The 16283-nt window shown below is 37.0% G+C and overlaps 1 protein-coding gene across 8 annotated transcripts in view; it reads right to left on the reverse strand.

The window, feature by feature from the left end:
* The window catches only part of pum (pumilio), a 192476-nt gene that overhangs the window by 93030 nt on the left and 83163 nt on the right, over positions 1-16283 (reverse strand). For 4 of the 8 annotated variants that reach the window (XM_017144775.3, XM_017144773.3, XM_070217619.1 and 1 more), the window contains exon 1: positions 4119-4940. The exons of the other annotated variants lie outside the window; for them this stretch is intronic. In XM_017144775.3, the coding sequence (XP_017000264.1) occupies positions 4119-4262 (144 nt within the window). In that variant the 5' untranslated portion in view covers positions 4263-4940. Of the gene's footprint in view, positions 1-4118; positions 4941-16283 lie in introns of those variants that run through there. 8 annotated transcript variants of the gene reach the window in all.

Here is a 16283-nt window from a genome sequence, read left to right on the forward strand (position 1 = left end):
TAAACTTGCTCCAGTTTTCACCTGCATGCCAAATGAAAAACACAACCGAACCAAATCTGAACCAAGCCACGTACCAAAAAAGGAAAAAAATACTTAAATAAACTGAATCAAAACCAAACTTATCCACAATCTTTTCTCTCTGGTGTTCGCATTTTCCCTTTTCTTTCCCCCCATCACATCGAGTTTTTCCGACGGCTCCATAGCTCCACATAAAGTCGTTAATACCGCAGTTTTCCTTCCACACATCGCAAATATCTAGGGACGGAGTGTTGAGGGGGGAAAACCGAGGTATATCTTCCATGCGCCTGGGTTTTTCACCCTCCATCTCTGAATGGGAATCCATGGCACCTAATTTGCTGCAATTTTCACCGCTGCCAACGGAAAATTCTGCTACTCCGTTCATCTGCTTTATTAAAAATGCATAAAATCTGCACAACACCGCAGAAGCTGAAATAAATACAGTTTCCATCTCCCTTCTTCTTCCGCTCCACGTACTTATATATTTTTCTTTCTGCTGTAATTTAAAACGCAGCGTACGAGAAACATGAAAATAAATATTAAAAATAAATTAGAGCTACCTGTGAGTTTTTATTAACTTTTAATTTACGAAGGGTGTAAAATAATGAGAGAGATGGAGATAGAAGAGACTTGCAGCTGCAACCGAACACGAATGCTGGCTAAATAAGAAACGAGAAATTGCAATATAAGCGAAAAGAAATATATAACAACAAACCAGGTGTTGCAAGGTAAAAGGGGGTACAAAAAGGTGTGCAGAGCCATAGACACATGTGCATTGGCCCTCACACACGCTGGCCCATAATTGAAATTATGTTTGGAAATTGCAATTTGCAAGGCAAGCAGAGAAAAATGAGCAAATGAAAGAAATACCAACGGAATTTTCAGTACTGAATGTTTAACAACGAATTGTAAAGTCTCTAAAATCTGGGTAAAGTGCACAAAACAGTTTCTTTATTTTTCATTTCTTCCAATAAAATGGTGTTTATTGAAATGTAGAAGAAAATTTTCAAATCGGACCATTCATTAAAAAGTTATGAGCAAATAATGGAATTAAAGCAGTGCAAGCAAGCAGTCGCTCTGCTGCATGCATATTTCCTTCTCCCTAGCACTTCCTTTAGATGAGTAACAAGTATCTGATAGTCGAGCTACTACTTACATTGTCTTGTTAGCTCAAGAAAATCCTATAAAAAATAAAACATCTACTGAATAATCAAATTCCTCTATTTAGCCATAGGAAAAGAGTATTTCTAAGCTCACACGATAAATGCAGTTCAGACCAAGAAACTTGCAGATTCTGGATTAAGGTGGAAAACCCAGAACAATCAAAGCTGAGTGGAAAAAAAACCACAAAGGAAACTGGGAAATCAGGAGTCATGATCGCTGGTTTGATTTAGCTGAGCTGGGCTAATTTCATAGAAAGTTGCGTGATTTAATTGATGACGTTCCGCCGAACAAGAGCCGCGTTGCTCGAGCTTCTTCGCGGCTTCCTACAACTCCCCCTATTATATATATCTTTGAGCATAACCCAAATGCACTTGAGCAGAACCGAGGGATAGAGGGAGAATCGGAGGCAACACAACGATTTGCAGTCAAAGTTGCAATCAGATAAAAGGAGAAAAAAAAATAGGAAAAATGGAAAACCAAGTTAAGGGAGCGACAGGGACGGCAACTGATGTAATGACATTTAGAAAAGGCCAACAACAACAAGATAAGTTTTTCCTTTTGGAGTTTCGAGAAAAGCCTCTTGCTGTACGCCTCGAGCACTTTTCAGTGTTTAACTTGTGTGAAGTTTTCAAGTTGCAGTCGGACAAGACAAGACGAATAGGATAGATAGATGCGAGCATCTTAGGCATCATGGCCACTTGTGGAGGTTAACTTAACCCACTGACTGCCGAGGGGGTTGTGGATGTGGGAAGTGGGTTGGCGGTATTGCGGCTTAGGAATGAAGGAATAAATTGGGGTTCGAGGTTCGAGGTGGCTGAAAACCCACGACAGCTGTTGCCCCAGGCAGCCTGTGGTTCTGCGGTTCTGTGGGCCTTTTAAGCAGGTCAACTGAAGACATGAGAGCAGCAGCAGCAGCAGATTGCAGTTGTCGAGAAGTTTGGCTGGAAGTTAATCTATTTGAAAAGTTGCCCGGGCAGTTGGAAATTAAGAAACGAGAAGGCGAGAAACACGGAGAGTGATACTTGGAAAATAGAATTGAGTTCCAAGATGAAAACCTTTTATTTTAAACTAAATGATGCAACAATTTAGTGATATTTATGTGATTTACTTTCTAATTCATTTTCCAGACTTTTCCCCAGACCAAAACAAAATTCAATGGATCCATAAAATCCATTTCCATTTGCATAACAAAATCCCACCATTCCCGTTCGCCTGTGTTCTTTGGCTAAAATTTCCATCTAATTACCGTCAGAGTGTCACAGGCACTTGACAATGACATCTCTCATTTGGACTCCTCGAATTCCCCTTTCTGCCCCCAAAACAATAACCCCAAGTAACTTGGTCGAGAGCCCAGTAACATTTGAATATGAACCACTCCTCCTTCTCCTCCTTGGTCCCCCCTTTTTGCCCATAACCGAACTAAGTACTTGGTTATGCACTTTGATATGCGTCAGTCAGTCAGTTTGGTTGGTTTTGTGATGCTGCTAGAGAAATGGAAACCTAAGTGCGCAGCACACGTCGAATACGTAATATGTGGGTGAATTTGAGGTGATATGAAATGGGAGGTGCTGCTGCTGAGGTTAGCAGCAGATTGCCCTACTGCAATGCCTAACAAATTATAAACATTTATTATTTAGTCAATTTTGGGGGCCAACATTCGAATGTTCTTTATAGCGAGAGTGCACTGTGATTATGCCTCCACAATGATGATGATGATGATGATGTTCTATAACCCCTTCTCCCTTGGTATACTGTTTTAGTCACTTTACAGGGATTTTCAAAGCGCATAAATCACTCAATTGGAAAATGCACTCTCTCTTCTATCTCGCCTCCACTCTATTTCTGTCCTCCTCCCACTTTTGGTTCTGGCCCAAAGCATAATTCATATGCTATTTAAGCCTGGGCCATAAATTTACCGACCAACGCACACAGGCACCCACATTAATTAGAGCCAAGAGTGAACTCTTCTCGCTTACCTTTCGGTCTCTGTGGTTATCTAATAAAAAATAGAACCCATAACCAGACGCAAAAAAAAGAGCAAACACACAGTGAGAAAATTACTAACGCCGAGCCTCATTAGTCTTGGTCCGAAGATTAGGGAAGTGTTTCTTCTGACGCAGATTCTTCGGCGCTGAACTTTGTAATCCCATTGGAGAAACGGGTATGCAAAAAGTTGCAGGCTCTGTCCCATTCAAAGCGTAAATAAAGGGATTTGGCTCTGTACTAAAATAATCAATCAGTGTGCCAATCAATCACCCATCGAAAAACGAAATCGGCAATAGAAATCCAAACTGAGCAAGGAATGTAGCAAACAAATAACAAACAAAGAAAACAATCAACGGAAACAATTACTCGACACTGGAAATTATTGTATTAGGTTTTGATTTAAAATATATTTTTAACCAACGCTTTAATTCCCCTTTCAAAAACTCTGAGTCTTTTTCAGTGTTTCAAGAAATACTAAGTTGATATTTTATAAACAAATATTTCTGTTCTTTGTTTTGTTATCGCACTTATTTTATGCTCAAACTGTAATACATCACTGAGTCACTTTAGCTACTGATATAAAAATACATGGTATTTTATTTGTACTAGTTATAGAATTCCTTTCTTTGTATTAATAAAATACAATCTACAAGTCATTTTGAAACCACTACATTTCGATAATATTTATCATAACTTGGGAAACTTTTACTTTGTTTCTTTGTTCTTTAAAAACATATACAAATCTTTAAGATATTTTAGTAATCTATTAAATTTATACATTTTTAGAAATATATTTTGTAAACTGGAATGTGAAATTCATTTCATTCCAATTCTTTTTCACGAAACATTGTTATCTTTTTAAGCAAATGCGTTTATCGACTTGAAAGTATTTCGGATCAGTGAATCATTTCTTATCGACAGATGTTTTTCGTGGGTTCGGCTGAACTTACAATATGCTCCTTTAGCTCTTTGGTGCGGATTGGTCCCAGCCACTGATGTAATCCAATGTAGCGTTTCTGCACCATTTTCAAGGCGGGGGCGCCTTGGGCATACGGGCCGCCCAAAAGGGCGCTGGCAGTTTCTAAAACCACCATCTTGCTAGCGCCCGGATCTGCGATAATAGTTGTTATAGTTGCTGCTGTTTGTTAGCAGTAATAACAACACTTTCCGGCTAATTGTGCCGGACAAGCGAAATGGAACTTCACTGTTTTTCTGAGTGGCGGAATCACTTGTGATGATCGCTCACCCCTTTGGTTTTTGATGTATTTTACTTTTTAATTTCCCTTTGGGTTTCAATTAAATTTAAGCCGAATCTCTTTGCCAGACGTGACACTGCGGCCACAATAACGATGAGAGGACACCGGATGGGAGCTCTTCTCCTTCTGCGTGTTATAATCTGCACTTTTAATCCCCGGACCACGACGACAACGACGACAGTTTCAATTTACTTTTGCCATTTGGCAATCCTTGAAATCAATTAAACGACACGCACAATCCATCCAGCAATTCTTTTTATTTGGTGATATATTCTCAGACACTTTTTTGGGTTTTTCCTTTGTGTATTTATTTTTGATTTGCTTGGTTTGGTTTTGGGAGGCACAATTGTTGTACAATGTTGGATGCTGTGGTCAAACACTTATTGCTAGTTGCTTGAATTTATTCAGCGCGATAAATAAACCACGAAAACGGCGACTACGACGAATAGTAAAACGGAAACGAGATGCGCGGTGACAACCGTTGTGTTCAAAGTTCCATCGCGAACTGATTTCGAGTGTAGATTCTCTTGGCTGATTTTCCAACTTGGCCAAATAGCACGAGCGGAGCCGAAGCCAGAGCCGAAGTCGAAGCCGATGCCGAGGAGAAACGAAGCGAAACGAAGTGGAGAGCCGAAGAATGCAGTTGATTTCGAAGAGAATTGCGTAGAAGAGAGAGACACTCTTTGTAGAATTGAGGGAAAAACACTTGTTGTTGACGTTTTTCCGCCGCGGCGGCACACCCCAAAAATAAAAGAGAGCTCGTAAAATCACAGAGAGCGAACTGTTGCTTTTTTCCATTGGAGAGATGGGCGCACTCTTATACAAAAAAAAAATCATTCGTTTTCTAATAGAAGAGAAAAATGAACGGCATTGCCAGCTGGCGCAAGGAAAAGCGCAGTTATCTTTTGTAGAAAATCACCCCACGAAGGTTAAAGGGCGGGGAGCGGTGGGTGGGTTGGGATGGTTTTGTGGGCGGTGTGAGCTGCATAGATAAATGTATGCTGCTTTTCCTCGCCACTTCCGCTGAAGAAAAAGCGGCAAATTCGGGGAAATACGAACCGTTAACAGGTTGCCCAAAGGCGCATTACAATAAGGGAAAAGTATAGGGCTTCTAGGGGCTAAGAAGTTTAGATTCTTTGAAACGAAAAGATTACTAGCTTTTGCGGATTTCCTATTTCCTAGAATTTTTTAACAAATAAAATGGCATAACATCACTGGAACTTAAAGTGTAATATATTTAAATTCTTTCAATAACTTGGTATAAATTAAATACTAAAACAAGTGTTTTTTCAGCTTTATAAATTTTATTTTAGATTTAAAGATATATCTTTCGATTTTCGAGCTCATCTTTGGGGCAACTAAATGATTAGCCCATATATATAAATAAAATATAATATGCCCATAAAGAACCAAAGATGATATTCGCTTTATACAAAAACAACCGATGATTTATGGTTTGAACTTGAATTAATTCGTGTCATGGTCAAGTCTAAAAGAAATTCCACTCCCTGCTTTACAAAACATTTTGCATTTAAAAGGCGACAGGTAAAAGAAGATGAGCCCCCTGACAAAAAAAAACTTATACATCACTATGGACGGCAGTCCATGTAGTGACGAAGCGCACCAGGAGAGTGTGCGAAGGCGACTACTATATATACACGAAGAAATGAAAATCTACTGTGATGGTCCGATCATAATGAATAATACACCTATCGAAAGGTATTGCGAAAACTAACAGGATTGCATACCAAGACTTTAAGAAAATCAATTGGCTTGGGAGAGAGAGCGGTGAAAGTGAAAAAGTGAAAATTTCGAAATTTGGAGCTGTTGGGGTGGGGATAAATGCCCCCTCGCAATGTTTTAGTTGTATTCCTTTTGAAAATACCCGTCGAATGAGGGGTCATTTGTCAAAATCCGACTCTCCGTTCAAAAGTTATAGCCAAAATAAGATTTTCTTCTTCTTCCCAAAATGAAAATTTAATTCTGTTTGTCCACTTGTCCACTTGTCCAAAATATGTTTTTTAAGTTCTGAAAATTTGATATGACGTTCATCACATCGATATAAAAAACTTTTGTTCTACCACTTTTGGAAAAACCCGCTAGTTTAGCGGGAAAACAGCTATAAGTAGCTAAAATTCGGAAAGCCGTAACTTCTATACTACTAAAGCTACAGGCTTGTGCTGCATCTCGTTTGAAAGGTATTTTTAAATGCTATAAACGCCTTCTATATGCAATTTGTGTAAATGTAATACTTAAAAAAATATGAACAAAAGACAATTTTTTAAAACTTTTTTTTTAGCTTTTTTTTATTTTTTTCAAAAACGGCTCTAACGATTTTCTTTAAAACCTTAAACTGTATAGCCCTTGAGATTCCTTAAATTTTGGTATATAACACATTACTGTAAAAAGTCACGTTTAAAAGTTATTTTTATTCGAAAATAGCCACTTTTGCCAGCTCGAACAATTAACGCTCCCTGAGTATTGAATTTTGTGGGAGGGTATCCGAACTGTACTTTAGGGTCATGGAATCAGTAAATTTGCACTTAAGAGTTCCATATAGGAATCTTTTGTTCTACGACTTTTGGAAAAAGCCGCTACTTTAGCGGGAAAAAGCTAAAAATAGCTAAATTTCGTTAGTTTGTAAGTTCTACACTACTAAAGGTACAGACATGTACTATACCTCGTTTAAAAGGTATTTTGAAATACTTCAACGCCTTTTTAACTTAATTTGTTAAAATACAATAGTTTAAAAATTATGATTGACCAATTTAAATTTAAATGTATATATTAGCTCCTATGAGAGCAAATGTAAACAAACAAAAACTTCTGATATCAAATAAAAACACCTCTTAACGAGGTAAAAAACTAGTGACGACCGCACCTTCAACATACAAAAGTTCTGATATCAACATTTGTGACGAAAAATTATTACACTCGTCATTAAATAGACTTTCTAATCTTTTCTCATTCGTCACGCTGCAATAGAAAATGCCTGTAAGGGGAAAAAGGCTGGAATAGTTTGCTAGGGCGGGCCGAATGAGAAAATATTAGAAAGTCTATTTAATGACGAGTGTAATAATTTTTCGTCACAAATGTTGATATCAGAACTTTTGTATGTTGAAGGTGCGGTCGTCACTAGTTTTTTACCTCGTTAAGAGGTGTTTTTATTTGATAGAATAATCTTGAACCCGTTAACGTAATTTCGCCAGACAACAAAAATCACAGGCGAAACATATAAAAAGAAAAAGGGTAGAAGCGATTCTAACCAAAATGAGCTTCATTAATTATACACAACTGGATGACAAGTTTCAGACGCCTTGTAAGCATTTTAATGATCATAAACCAAGCAACGAAAAAAAGTTTCGTTGACTGCGTCGTGTCGAGAGTATTATATATTAAGCAAACCCATGCGGAGTTTGTTGACTTCTTCAACAAAGTGTGACTAAACAAATTAAGCCGAGAACCGAGAAATGTTGGGGAAAAGCTGAAACATTGGCGGAGGGGAGGGGCGGGGAGGGAAATACGAAACAGATCAGCAACAAAAACAAAAATTCGAAAACCCGGAGCGCACTAAATTACAAATTAAGTAAGGTTCGTACCTCGCAACATCAAAGCTGAAGCTTTTTGAGTGTGAAAAAAAAACGCAACAAAAACACGTAATACTCGGTAACAAGCAAAGCCGATTTCACGCACGAGAAAGAACGAGTAAGCCAGGGGAATGGGAAATGGAGAATGGGGAATAAGATAGAGGCTAGTTGCCTCTTCCATTTATGAAAACTGGAAAATTGTTGGCAATAAATGGAATATCCATCTCCAACGTCATTATCCTCTTGACCATTATCAACCGCATTCACCCAAATGGGCACAAGACAACATTCTTCCTTTTCCTGCTGTCCACTCAGAAGAATCTAACGGTTCATGAGAAAACCAGTGCACTGAAGAAAATATTCATTTTCAAGAATATCAGGGGAGACACAAAAATGTCGTTGGGCGGAATTCGGATGGAACTTGTATTGATGTTTACAAACACGAAGAGAGTTCTGTGATTTTAAGAAAATTTATTTATTAATATTTTCAATTTTTAAGATTTAATAATCAAAAGGAAAGGTTTCTATATTAAACGTTTTTAAGTTTAAAAAAAAACTGTGTACCAAATGGGCATGTCATAGCCTATTTTTCTTTACAATTATTATCCTGATTTTTCCCAAGTGCAAGAACTGCATTTAGCACAAATCCAAACCGACAGCGCCAACAACTTGTTGCCATAAACATGTTGCTGCAACATGGTATCGGTAATTAAGCGGTAGTTTCTTGTCTGGTTTGTTTGGTTATATTATTATTTTTTCTTCCTTCTTTTTTTCTAGCTCACAAGTTCATTGCACGAAGCACATGAGAAATTAGCACAGAGAAAGAAGAAGAAGCTGGGCTCCGAAGAAAATTATGCAAACCGAGCTTAATAAAGAGAAAGAGAGGGAGAGAGATCATAGTGATCTCTCGCTCTCGTAAAAACCCCGACAATGACATTCAAAAAAGCTGCCAGTCAAGCTCCCCATCTCTCTCTATTTTTCAGCTGCCCTCTCTTTCGCCTTTGGGCACCTTTGTATTCCAGTCAAACCACTTTGATTGGGAGTTCGTTCACCGCACGAATTACGTTCGGATGGCAACAAAAACCATATGAGATCATTATGATCAAGCATTATGATCGTCATCATTAGCGTGATCGGGTTCTTGGCCTAAAAATATTTGCAAGCTTCCACGACCTGCCTAACTGCATTTTGGCCAGCTCCGTCCGCCTTGGCTCTGCAGATTTCATACTTTGTAATGGGCCATAAAAGGAGAAGAAGCCATAATACCCAGAGCTTAGTTCCTGGACGTTTTCCGTCTTATGTTCTAGCAATTAGCCATTGAGATTGAAATTGCATGTTCTCACAGAAAGTACTTAATTAAAATGACGGATCTTACCTTAATGGATTTTCTAACACGTTATGGCCTACCCTTTTATGGGTGGGTAACTTATTTAAGTGGTAGTAAAATAAGTTTAAGATAGTACAGAATCTTTTATCACTTTGAAAGAAAATGAAATTCCAGTAAATGTGAAAGGGATTCATTGATTTGATTTGATAAAACCTCGTCCGAACTTTTTGTTCTAGGTTCTATTTTCACATGACATATTTCATTTCATTTCACTCTATAAATTTCCCCCGTTTCCCCGTTAGATGGTGGCAAAGGTTTTGTTTTGTAAAATAAATTCGTTTAGCCTGTCAAGAGCCTATCGATAACGTTAAGTCAACGCCTGCATGCGCGTGTGTGTTTCGCCCTGTACGTTGTGTATCTCACCCACAATGCATTTCATTTGCAATTCACACTAAAGTGAAGTACCCAACCAGATACGACACAAGGGGGGCGGGGCGGGGGCGTGGCAACGGTTGGTGTTGCATTGAAGTTTCAAGTGTGTCAGTCGGTGGAGTCGAGTGTTTGCCTCCGGCTGGCAGGGTTGTCAGGTAATTGAATAACGTCCTCAAATAAATACGAAATATTCCACAATTTATTTTGGTGCAACTTTTTTCCAGAACAGTTGGTTATGACACAAAAAGGGGTTATAAATAAAAGTTTGTATTTGGCTTTTGGCCAAAGTTTAGATAGGGATTACTCTGTATTTGTGGTTGCAAAATCCATTTTGTTTGCTAGACGAGAATGTATATTTTGAAATGCTGCTGAGATATTAAACAACTAAAAACCTACATATGAAAAATAGATTTCAAATATTGTACTTTTGTTAATTCGTTATGTGTTCATTTTTTTATAAATAATTTAAAATATTTTCAGTTTTTATAATTTATTTGCTCATGAGTGTATATAAATTTTTCCATCTTTAACCGTCTTTCAACTATCATTTCCCATTTTTATTTCGCTATTCATCAGCTGGCACAGCCACCATTCATTTGTCTCCCATCGGTCCATTCGCCCCTTTGGCATTCATCGAATGGCATATCTAAATTGAATTTATAATAGTTGACAAGACAAGAACCCGCCATTGAACCCACCCACCTCGGTCGCTCGGTCAACCAATTCAGAGCAATTCTCATTCATTTACTTCAATCACTTCTCACATTTCTTTTTTTTTTTTCATTTTTTCAGCTGAGCGAGATGGCCAGATGCAGACAGACAGGCAGAAAGAGAGAAAAAATGTGGCGAAAATTAATTAAAAATCAATTTGATTTTGATTGTTGACTGGGGGTTCCTATCGCCGCCCCTCTGTTAATCCATCTATTTGTTCTCTCTCCTCCTGCTGGCGGAATGTTTAATTGACATTTGGTACAATGTTTGACATTTTTGCTCCACGAATTGAATACCATTTGTATTTGCGTTTTTGTCTCCTTTACCTTTTTTTATGATTTTTCAATTATGTATTTTTTATTTCCATTTCTTTTAGTCCAAGGGGGTGTGATGTGTTGTTTGGTAGGACAACCAAATCAAATTAAAATAAAAGAACACTTTTAATTGAATTATTTTGCAAGAAACATAAAATCGCATCCCACGTATTTATCTATAATTAATTTCAATTCAATTGCCAGTTCTGAACGAATAAAAATGGAAAACATGTGAAATGTATCATGCAAATGGAAATGAAATTAGTCCAAATGAATTAATTTTAAAATACACATATTTTCCTCGACGTATTTTTTAGTCGTCTGTCTAACACACAGTTTCAATGGCAGCAAATGCAATTTTGATTGCGCCAAGCACGTAGGACGCACAAAAAACAGAGCCAACAAAAAAACAAGGAAAAAAAAGATGCAACGTTTTCATGGATATTTTGGACAGAACTGGAAGACAGCCAATGTCGAATTTTAGACAATGCAAATAAAATAAATGTCAAAGCAAAAAGTAACTTGTAAAAACAAATATTATAAATACATTGATACCAAAGCAGAAGCTTTAAACACCCTACTGTATCTGAAGTTACTAAACAAATCGTTTTTGGATAGTGCTTTTTTTTCTATAGGTAATTAAAACATATAAAACAAATGATAATTTTTTATTACATGTCACAATGAGATTTAAATATTAAATAAATATATATTAAATTCAAAATTAATTTTTATGTATAAACCTTTTTTTTGTAGCTTTAAAAATTAACTTTGCAAGCAAAATTATAAAAAGTTCAATTACAAAGAAAAGTACAATACAAAAACTTCAACAAGAGAGTATGCGAGACAAACAATAAAATCAAGAAATATATGACAATGAAAAACCTTTTTGCTTCAATTAAATTTAAAATTGGCACAGACGCAAACAAAATAACAACCAAAAATAAGTAAACAAAAGCCCGAAAAGGTGTCAACAAAAGTATTTAAATAAAGTGTATTTAAATCGCAACAATGTGATGTGAATACCAAAAAGTCGAGAATGAGGAGGAGTGATAAACAAAAGCTACGCTTAAGTAAACATTATAATAAAAGGTAATGATGTCGCACCTTGAAAATGCATTTAGCTGTACGTTTCTTTTCAATCGAATTTAAGGAATTGAAATTTCGAGGGCTCAATATGTTAAATTAGCACACAAATTTGGAAAGTTATGACTGCTATCCCTATTATACCCAATTAGATTTAGTTCGCCACTTTCACCTCTTTTTATACCCGTTACTCGTAGAGTAAAAGGGTATATTGTATTCGTGCAAAAGTATGTAACAGGTAGAAGGAAGCGTTTCCGACCCCATAAAGTATATATATTCTTGATCAGGATCACTAGCCGAGTCGATCTAGCCATGTCCGTCTGTCCGTCTGTCCGTCTGTCTGTCTGTCCGTCTGTCCGTATGAACGCTGAGATCTCGGAAACTATAAAAGCTAGAAGATTGACATTTTGCATGCAGATTCTAGGAGTTCCTACGCAGCGCAAGTTTGTTTCAAAAGGGTGCCACGCCCCCTCTAACGCCCACAATCGCATATATACGATTTTAAAAATTTCAATATTTTGGAAAAGTAAAAATGCAGTTTTATTGTGTTTATCAATACCTATCGAAATGTAGAAGAAATTTTTTAAATCGGACCATTCGTTAAAAAGTTACGGCGGATCAAAGTTTTTCTCCATCTCTTTCGCACTCCCTTTAGCTGAGTAACGGGTATCTGATAGTCGGGGCACCCGACTATAGCGTTCTCTCTTGTTTTTACTGCTGTTTTTTCCCATATGGTATAAATATTATCTTTGTTTTCTAATTTAATGAAAAAACATTTAGCAGGCGAACAAAAAAAAATGCTCTTAATATTATTTGATTTTAATTTTGTTAACAAAAAGTAAGAAAAACTTTAAACCCTTTAGTCAACAGAAACTTACATCATTTTTTACATTTTTAAAGAAGCTGCTTTTTAATATGAACGTACCTGTAAAGATAAGAAGAAATAAAACATAATTAGTAACTAATATAATTGTGGTTCAAGGTAAAGTTCTAAAGCATTCAGGTTAATGTGTAAAATTTCCTCTTCAACATTTCATTTTATATGCTCTCACTTTTTATCCGTACTCTCAAGTTGATTAAAATTATAACGCACTTAAAAAAATTATTATTTTTTCGTGTTCACTTATGCCTCATTTAACCAAATTAAAAGTAAACACGAAACGAGTGCAGGCAACACAAAAAAAAGGAAAATTAAAAGAAAATTCTCCGAGCTTGTGTGTCTGTGTGTGTGTGCAGATTTAATCAGCAGCAAAGTTACCCAACCGCAAAAAGTATGCAAAGCAAAATTATGAAAAGCCAGGGAGAAAAAAAGGTAAACAAAGCGAGCAAAGTGAAAGTGACACGCCAATGACGGGAAAAATGAGCCTCATCAACAAATATTGAAGAAGCATACTTAGTGGCAGGAAAATCCCACCCAACCAATCCCCTTTTCAGCAGATGAGCCAACTCATTTGGAATTTTCTCAGGGCATTCTTCTCTCATTTTCCCTCGGAAATCAATGGGAAATGGTAGAGGAAAAGCCGACAAATTTTGCACCAGCAATTCACATTCTCTGCTTCGCCCGTTTTGTCTCTGCTGATGTCATTGGAGTCGCCTCAAATAGACCGCAACCGACCAGTTGACACATCCCATCCTTCTCCCATTGCCCATCAAACATAGGCCGAGGACCCCGGAGAAGACGGTCCTGTCTTCCCACGTTAGTGCTGACTGAGCCAAGTGAATCTCCTGGCTAGAAACAAGTCACTACATTTATTTTGACCATTTTTTTCTCAAAGCTCATTGGAATTTTTTGGATGCAGTAATATGCGGTTGAATACCCTTTAATTAAACACTCGATTAAAAAGAAAATATAATATTAAACTCGTTAATAATTTAGATCTTCAAGAAATTTGGAATTAAGTTTTCAAAATTTCTCCAAAAATTTAAAGTTTTTTTTTTCTAATCATCAAACAAGTTTCAGACATCTTGAAAGAGCATTCCCAATTCTTCGAGGGACACAAGGCAAAGTCCTCGTTTTCCTTCGACTTTAATAACTTTAAGCAGCTACGGTCAATTTAATTTTCATGGCAGGCGGGCAGAAGACTGGCGGCAGTCGGACCCAAGATGTGAGGAGTCTGGACGACATGTATATTCTTGCATCCTTGCACAAGGCAGGCGACAATTTGAACGAACATATGGAGAGGAAACGGTCACAGGAAAGAGGCAAAAAAAAAAAATGTAAAAATAAAGAAAAAACCCCAAGCAGCAAGAACATCGAAAAGAAGAGGAAAAAGTTGAAAGGAAAACTTGATTATAAAGCGATGACTTCACACTTTGCTGGACTACGGATAAAATAGGATGGAGGCGCCGGGTGGTTTTAGGACATATAATTTTCCTTTGGCCTGGACAAGGACATTGTGCAAACAGAGGCGTGTTCCGAGAATGGGGGATAGGATAGGAGGGGGATATATTCTACTGTAATTTAATACTTTTCTAATATGTAGTTGTCTCTCTTTGCCTCCCTTGGCTTCCCTTTTTTCTCTCACTTTACCCCATTTTTCGGGAAAGAATTTTAATAGAATTGGTAAGCTGAGATGGGTATATGCTCGTATGCATGTCCGTCCCCTTCCCTTTCGTCCTGCGTGATTAGATGGCCAAGAAGTAGGCAATGAAATTTGGAAAATATGCTTGGTTTGCTATCCCCCCTTCTCGTTCTCGCATCCTCTTCCTTTCCCTTTCCTCAGTAGGTCATTCTCAAACGGTTAGTTGAGCTCCAAGTTGGCGGTTGGGGGAGTGGCTAGCATAAAGCCGCCGAAACAGCAGAAAGTAAAGTCAACAAGTCGTCGAATCGACTGACTTTTTTACGATGTCAAGGGATTGTCAAAGGGCTGGTGTTAAGGGATAAGTGATTGGATTGCTTAGGATGGTTATTTAAAAGACTTGAAAACATGCTTTGTTGGTGGGCACATAAATAATAGTGTGTGTATTTTGTCGTTGCGAATTAGTGGGTTCGGATGTGAAATTTTATGAGCAATTGGGGTATTTAAGTAGATTATTTCCAAATAATCATGAAACAATAATTTTTTATATTACGTCTAATTTCAGACGCATTAAGTTGGAAATACCATAAAATAATTTGGTGTTTTTGTGTTATAATTACTACACTTTTCTTTCAAAATATACCAATTATATTTCATCTCTCGCAATCTATGGCAAAAATAAAAATAGAAACAAGCTCTACCAAAGTGGTTTCCTTTGGCTATATATTCATTTAAACACCCGTTCGTTTTCTTTCATAGTCTAGTTAATGTCATGTCTCAGGCTACGTGTCACTTTTCGCAACAAAAACCACTATCCTCAATATACAATAGCGACAATTTGCCAAAATAAAAAGCACTAGGCGAGAGAAGAAAAATGTCGAAGCCAAAAATAAAGTCATGTTTAATGGCGCACAAAACACAACGTAAAAAGGCGAGAAGAGACCACTGAAGAAGCACAAAAAAAAAAAAGAATGTTGGGTAAAATACAAAAAAAGTAAATGCAAAGTTATTTGATTAAGTCACTTAAGGCGAGGCAAATACAAAAAAAAAAGTTGGGAAAAGCGGAAAAACGTCCTTTGGCATCGCTAGCTCGGAACAGAAAATGGCACTGCAGTAAATGTGAACTCTTACAGAATATAGTCGAATTGGGTTGTTAAAAAAATATTTTATAGAATAAAAAAACATTTTTTCAGCGAGCTCAAAAACTAATTTACAATAGTTTTGTAACTTTTTTACTTCTAAATTTTGTCAAGTGCACAAGTAATACCACTCAGACAAAAACAGGGACGCAGAGGTTGAGGACAGACGTGGGATCTCCACTCTGCATGTAATATTGACATATTGAACAAACGTGCGGCCAGGCCAAAAGTAAAATTGACGCAGAGAAAAGAAAAACCCCATCGAAAACGCAAGTGCAACAAAGACATCGCAGAGACACAGGGGCAACTGAGGACTGGCTTTACCCCCTTTTCGATATAGACGAACAGACAGGCGGGACTTAAAGGACTAAATTCATATTAAAAGGACGCGTTCAGCAGACATGACAAGGACCAAGGAAGATAGATGGCGAGCGTTCCACGAGCGGAAAAGTTGGGTACTTTAGTATGGATACGAATTAAGCAGGGAATAAAAACAGTTAAATCTTTACTTAAAAACTATTTTGAAATTCAGTTGAAATTGTACTTTAAAATCATAAATATTAAAAAAGGCCATATTTCTCTTAAATAAATATTTTCAAAAACACTTCCATAAAAATATGCTTTAATATTCCGCTTTTTGGAATTATTCTTTTTAAGATCATAAAAAAACTATTTTATTTAGTTCGCAATAAAATAATATATATAATTTAGTTTTAATAAGTCTATCACGACAACAACTCAGTT

This window comes from Drosophila takahashii, chromosome 3R (assembly GCF_030179915.1).
Source record: "Drosophila takahashii strain IR98-3 E-12201 chromosome 3R, DtakHiC1v2, whole genome shotgun sequence".
NCBI classification, from domain to species: domain Eukaryota; kingdom Metazoa; phylum Arthropoda; class Insecta; order Diptera; family Drosophilidae; genus Drosophila; species Drosophila takahashii.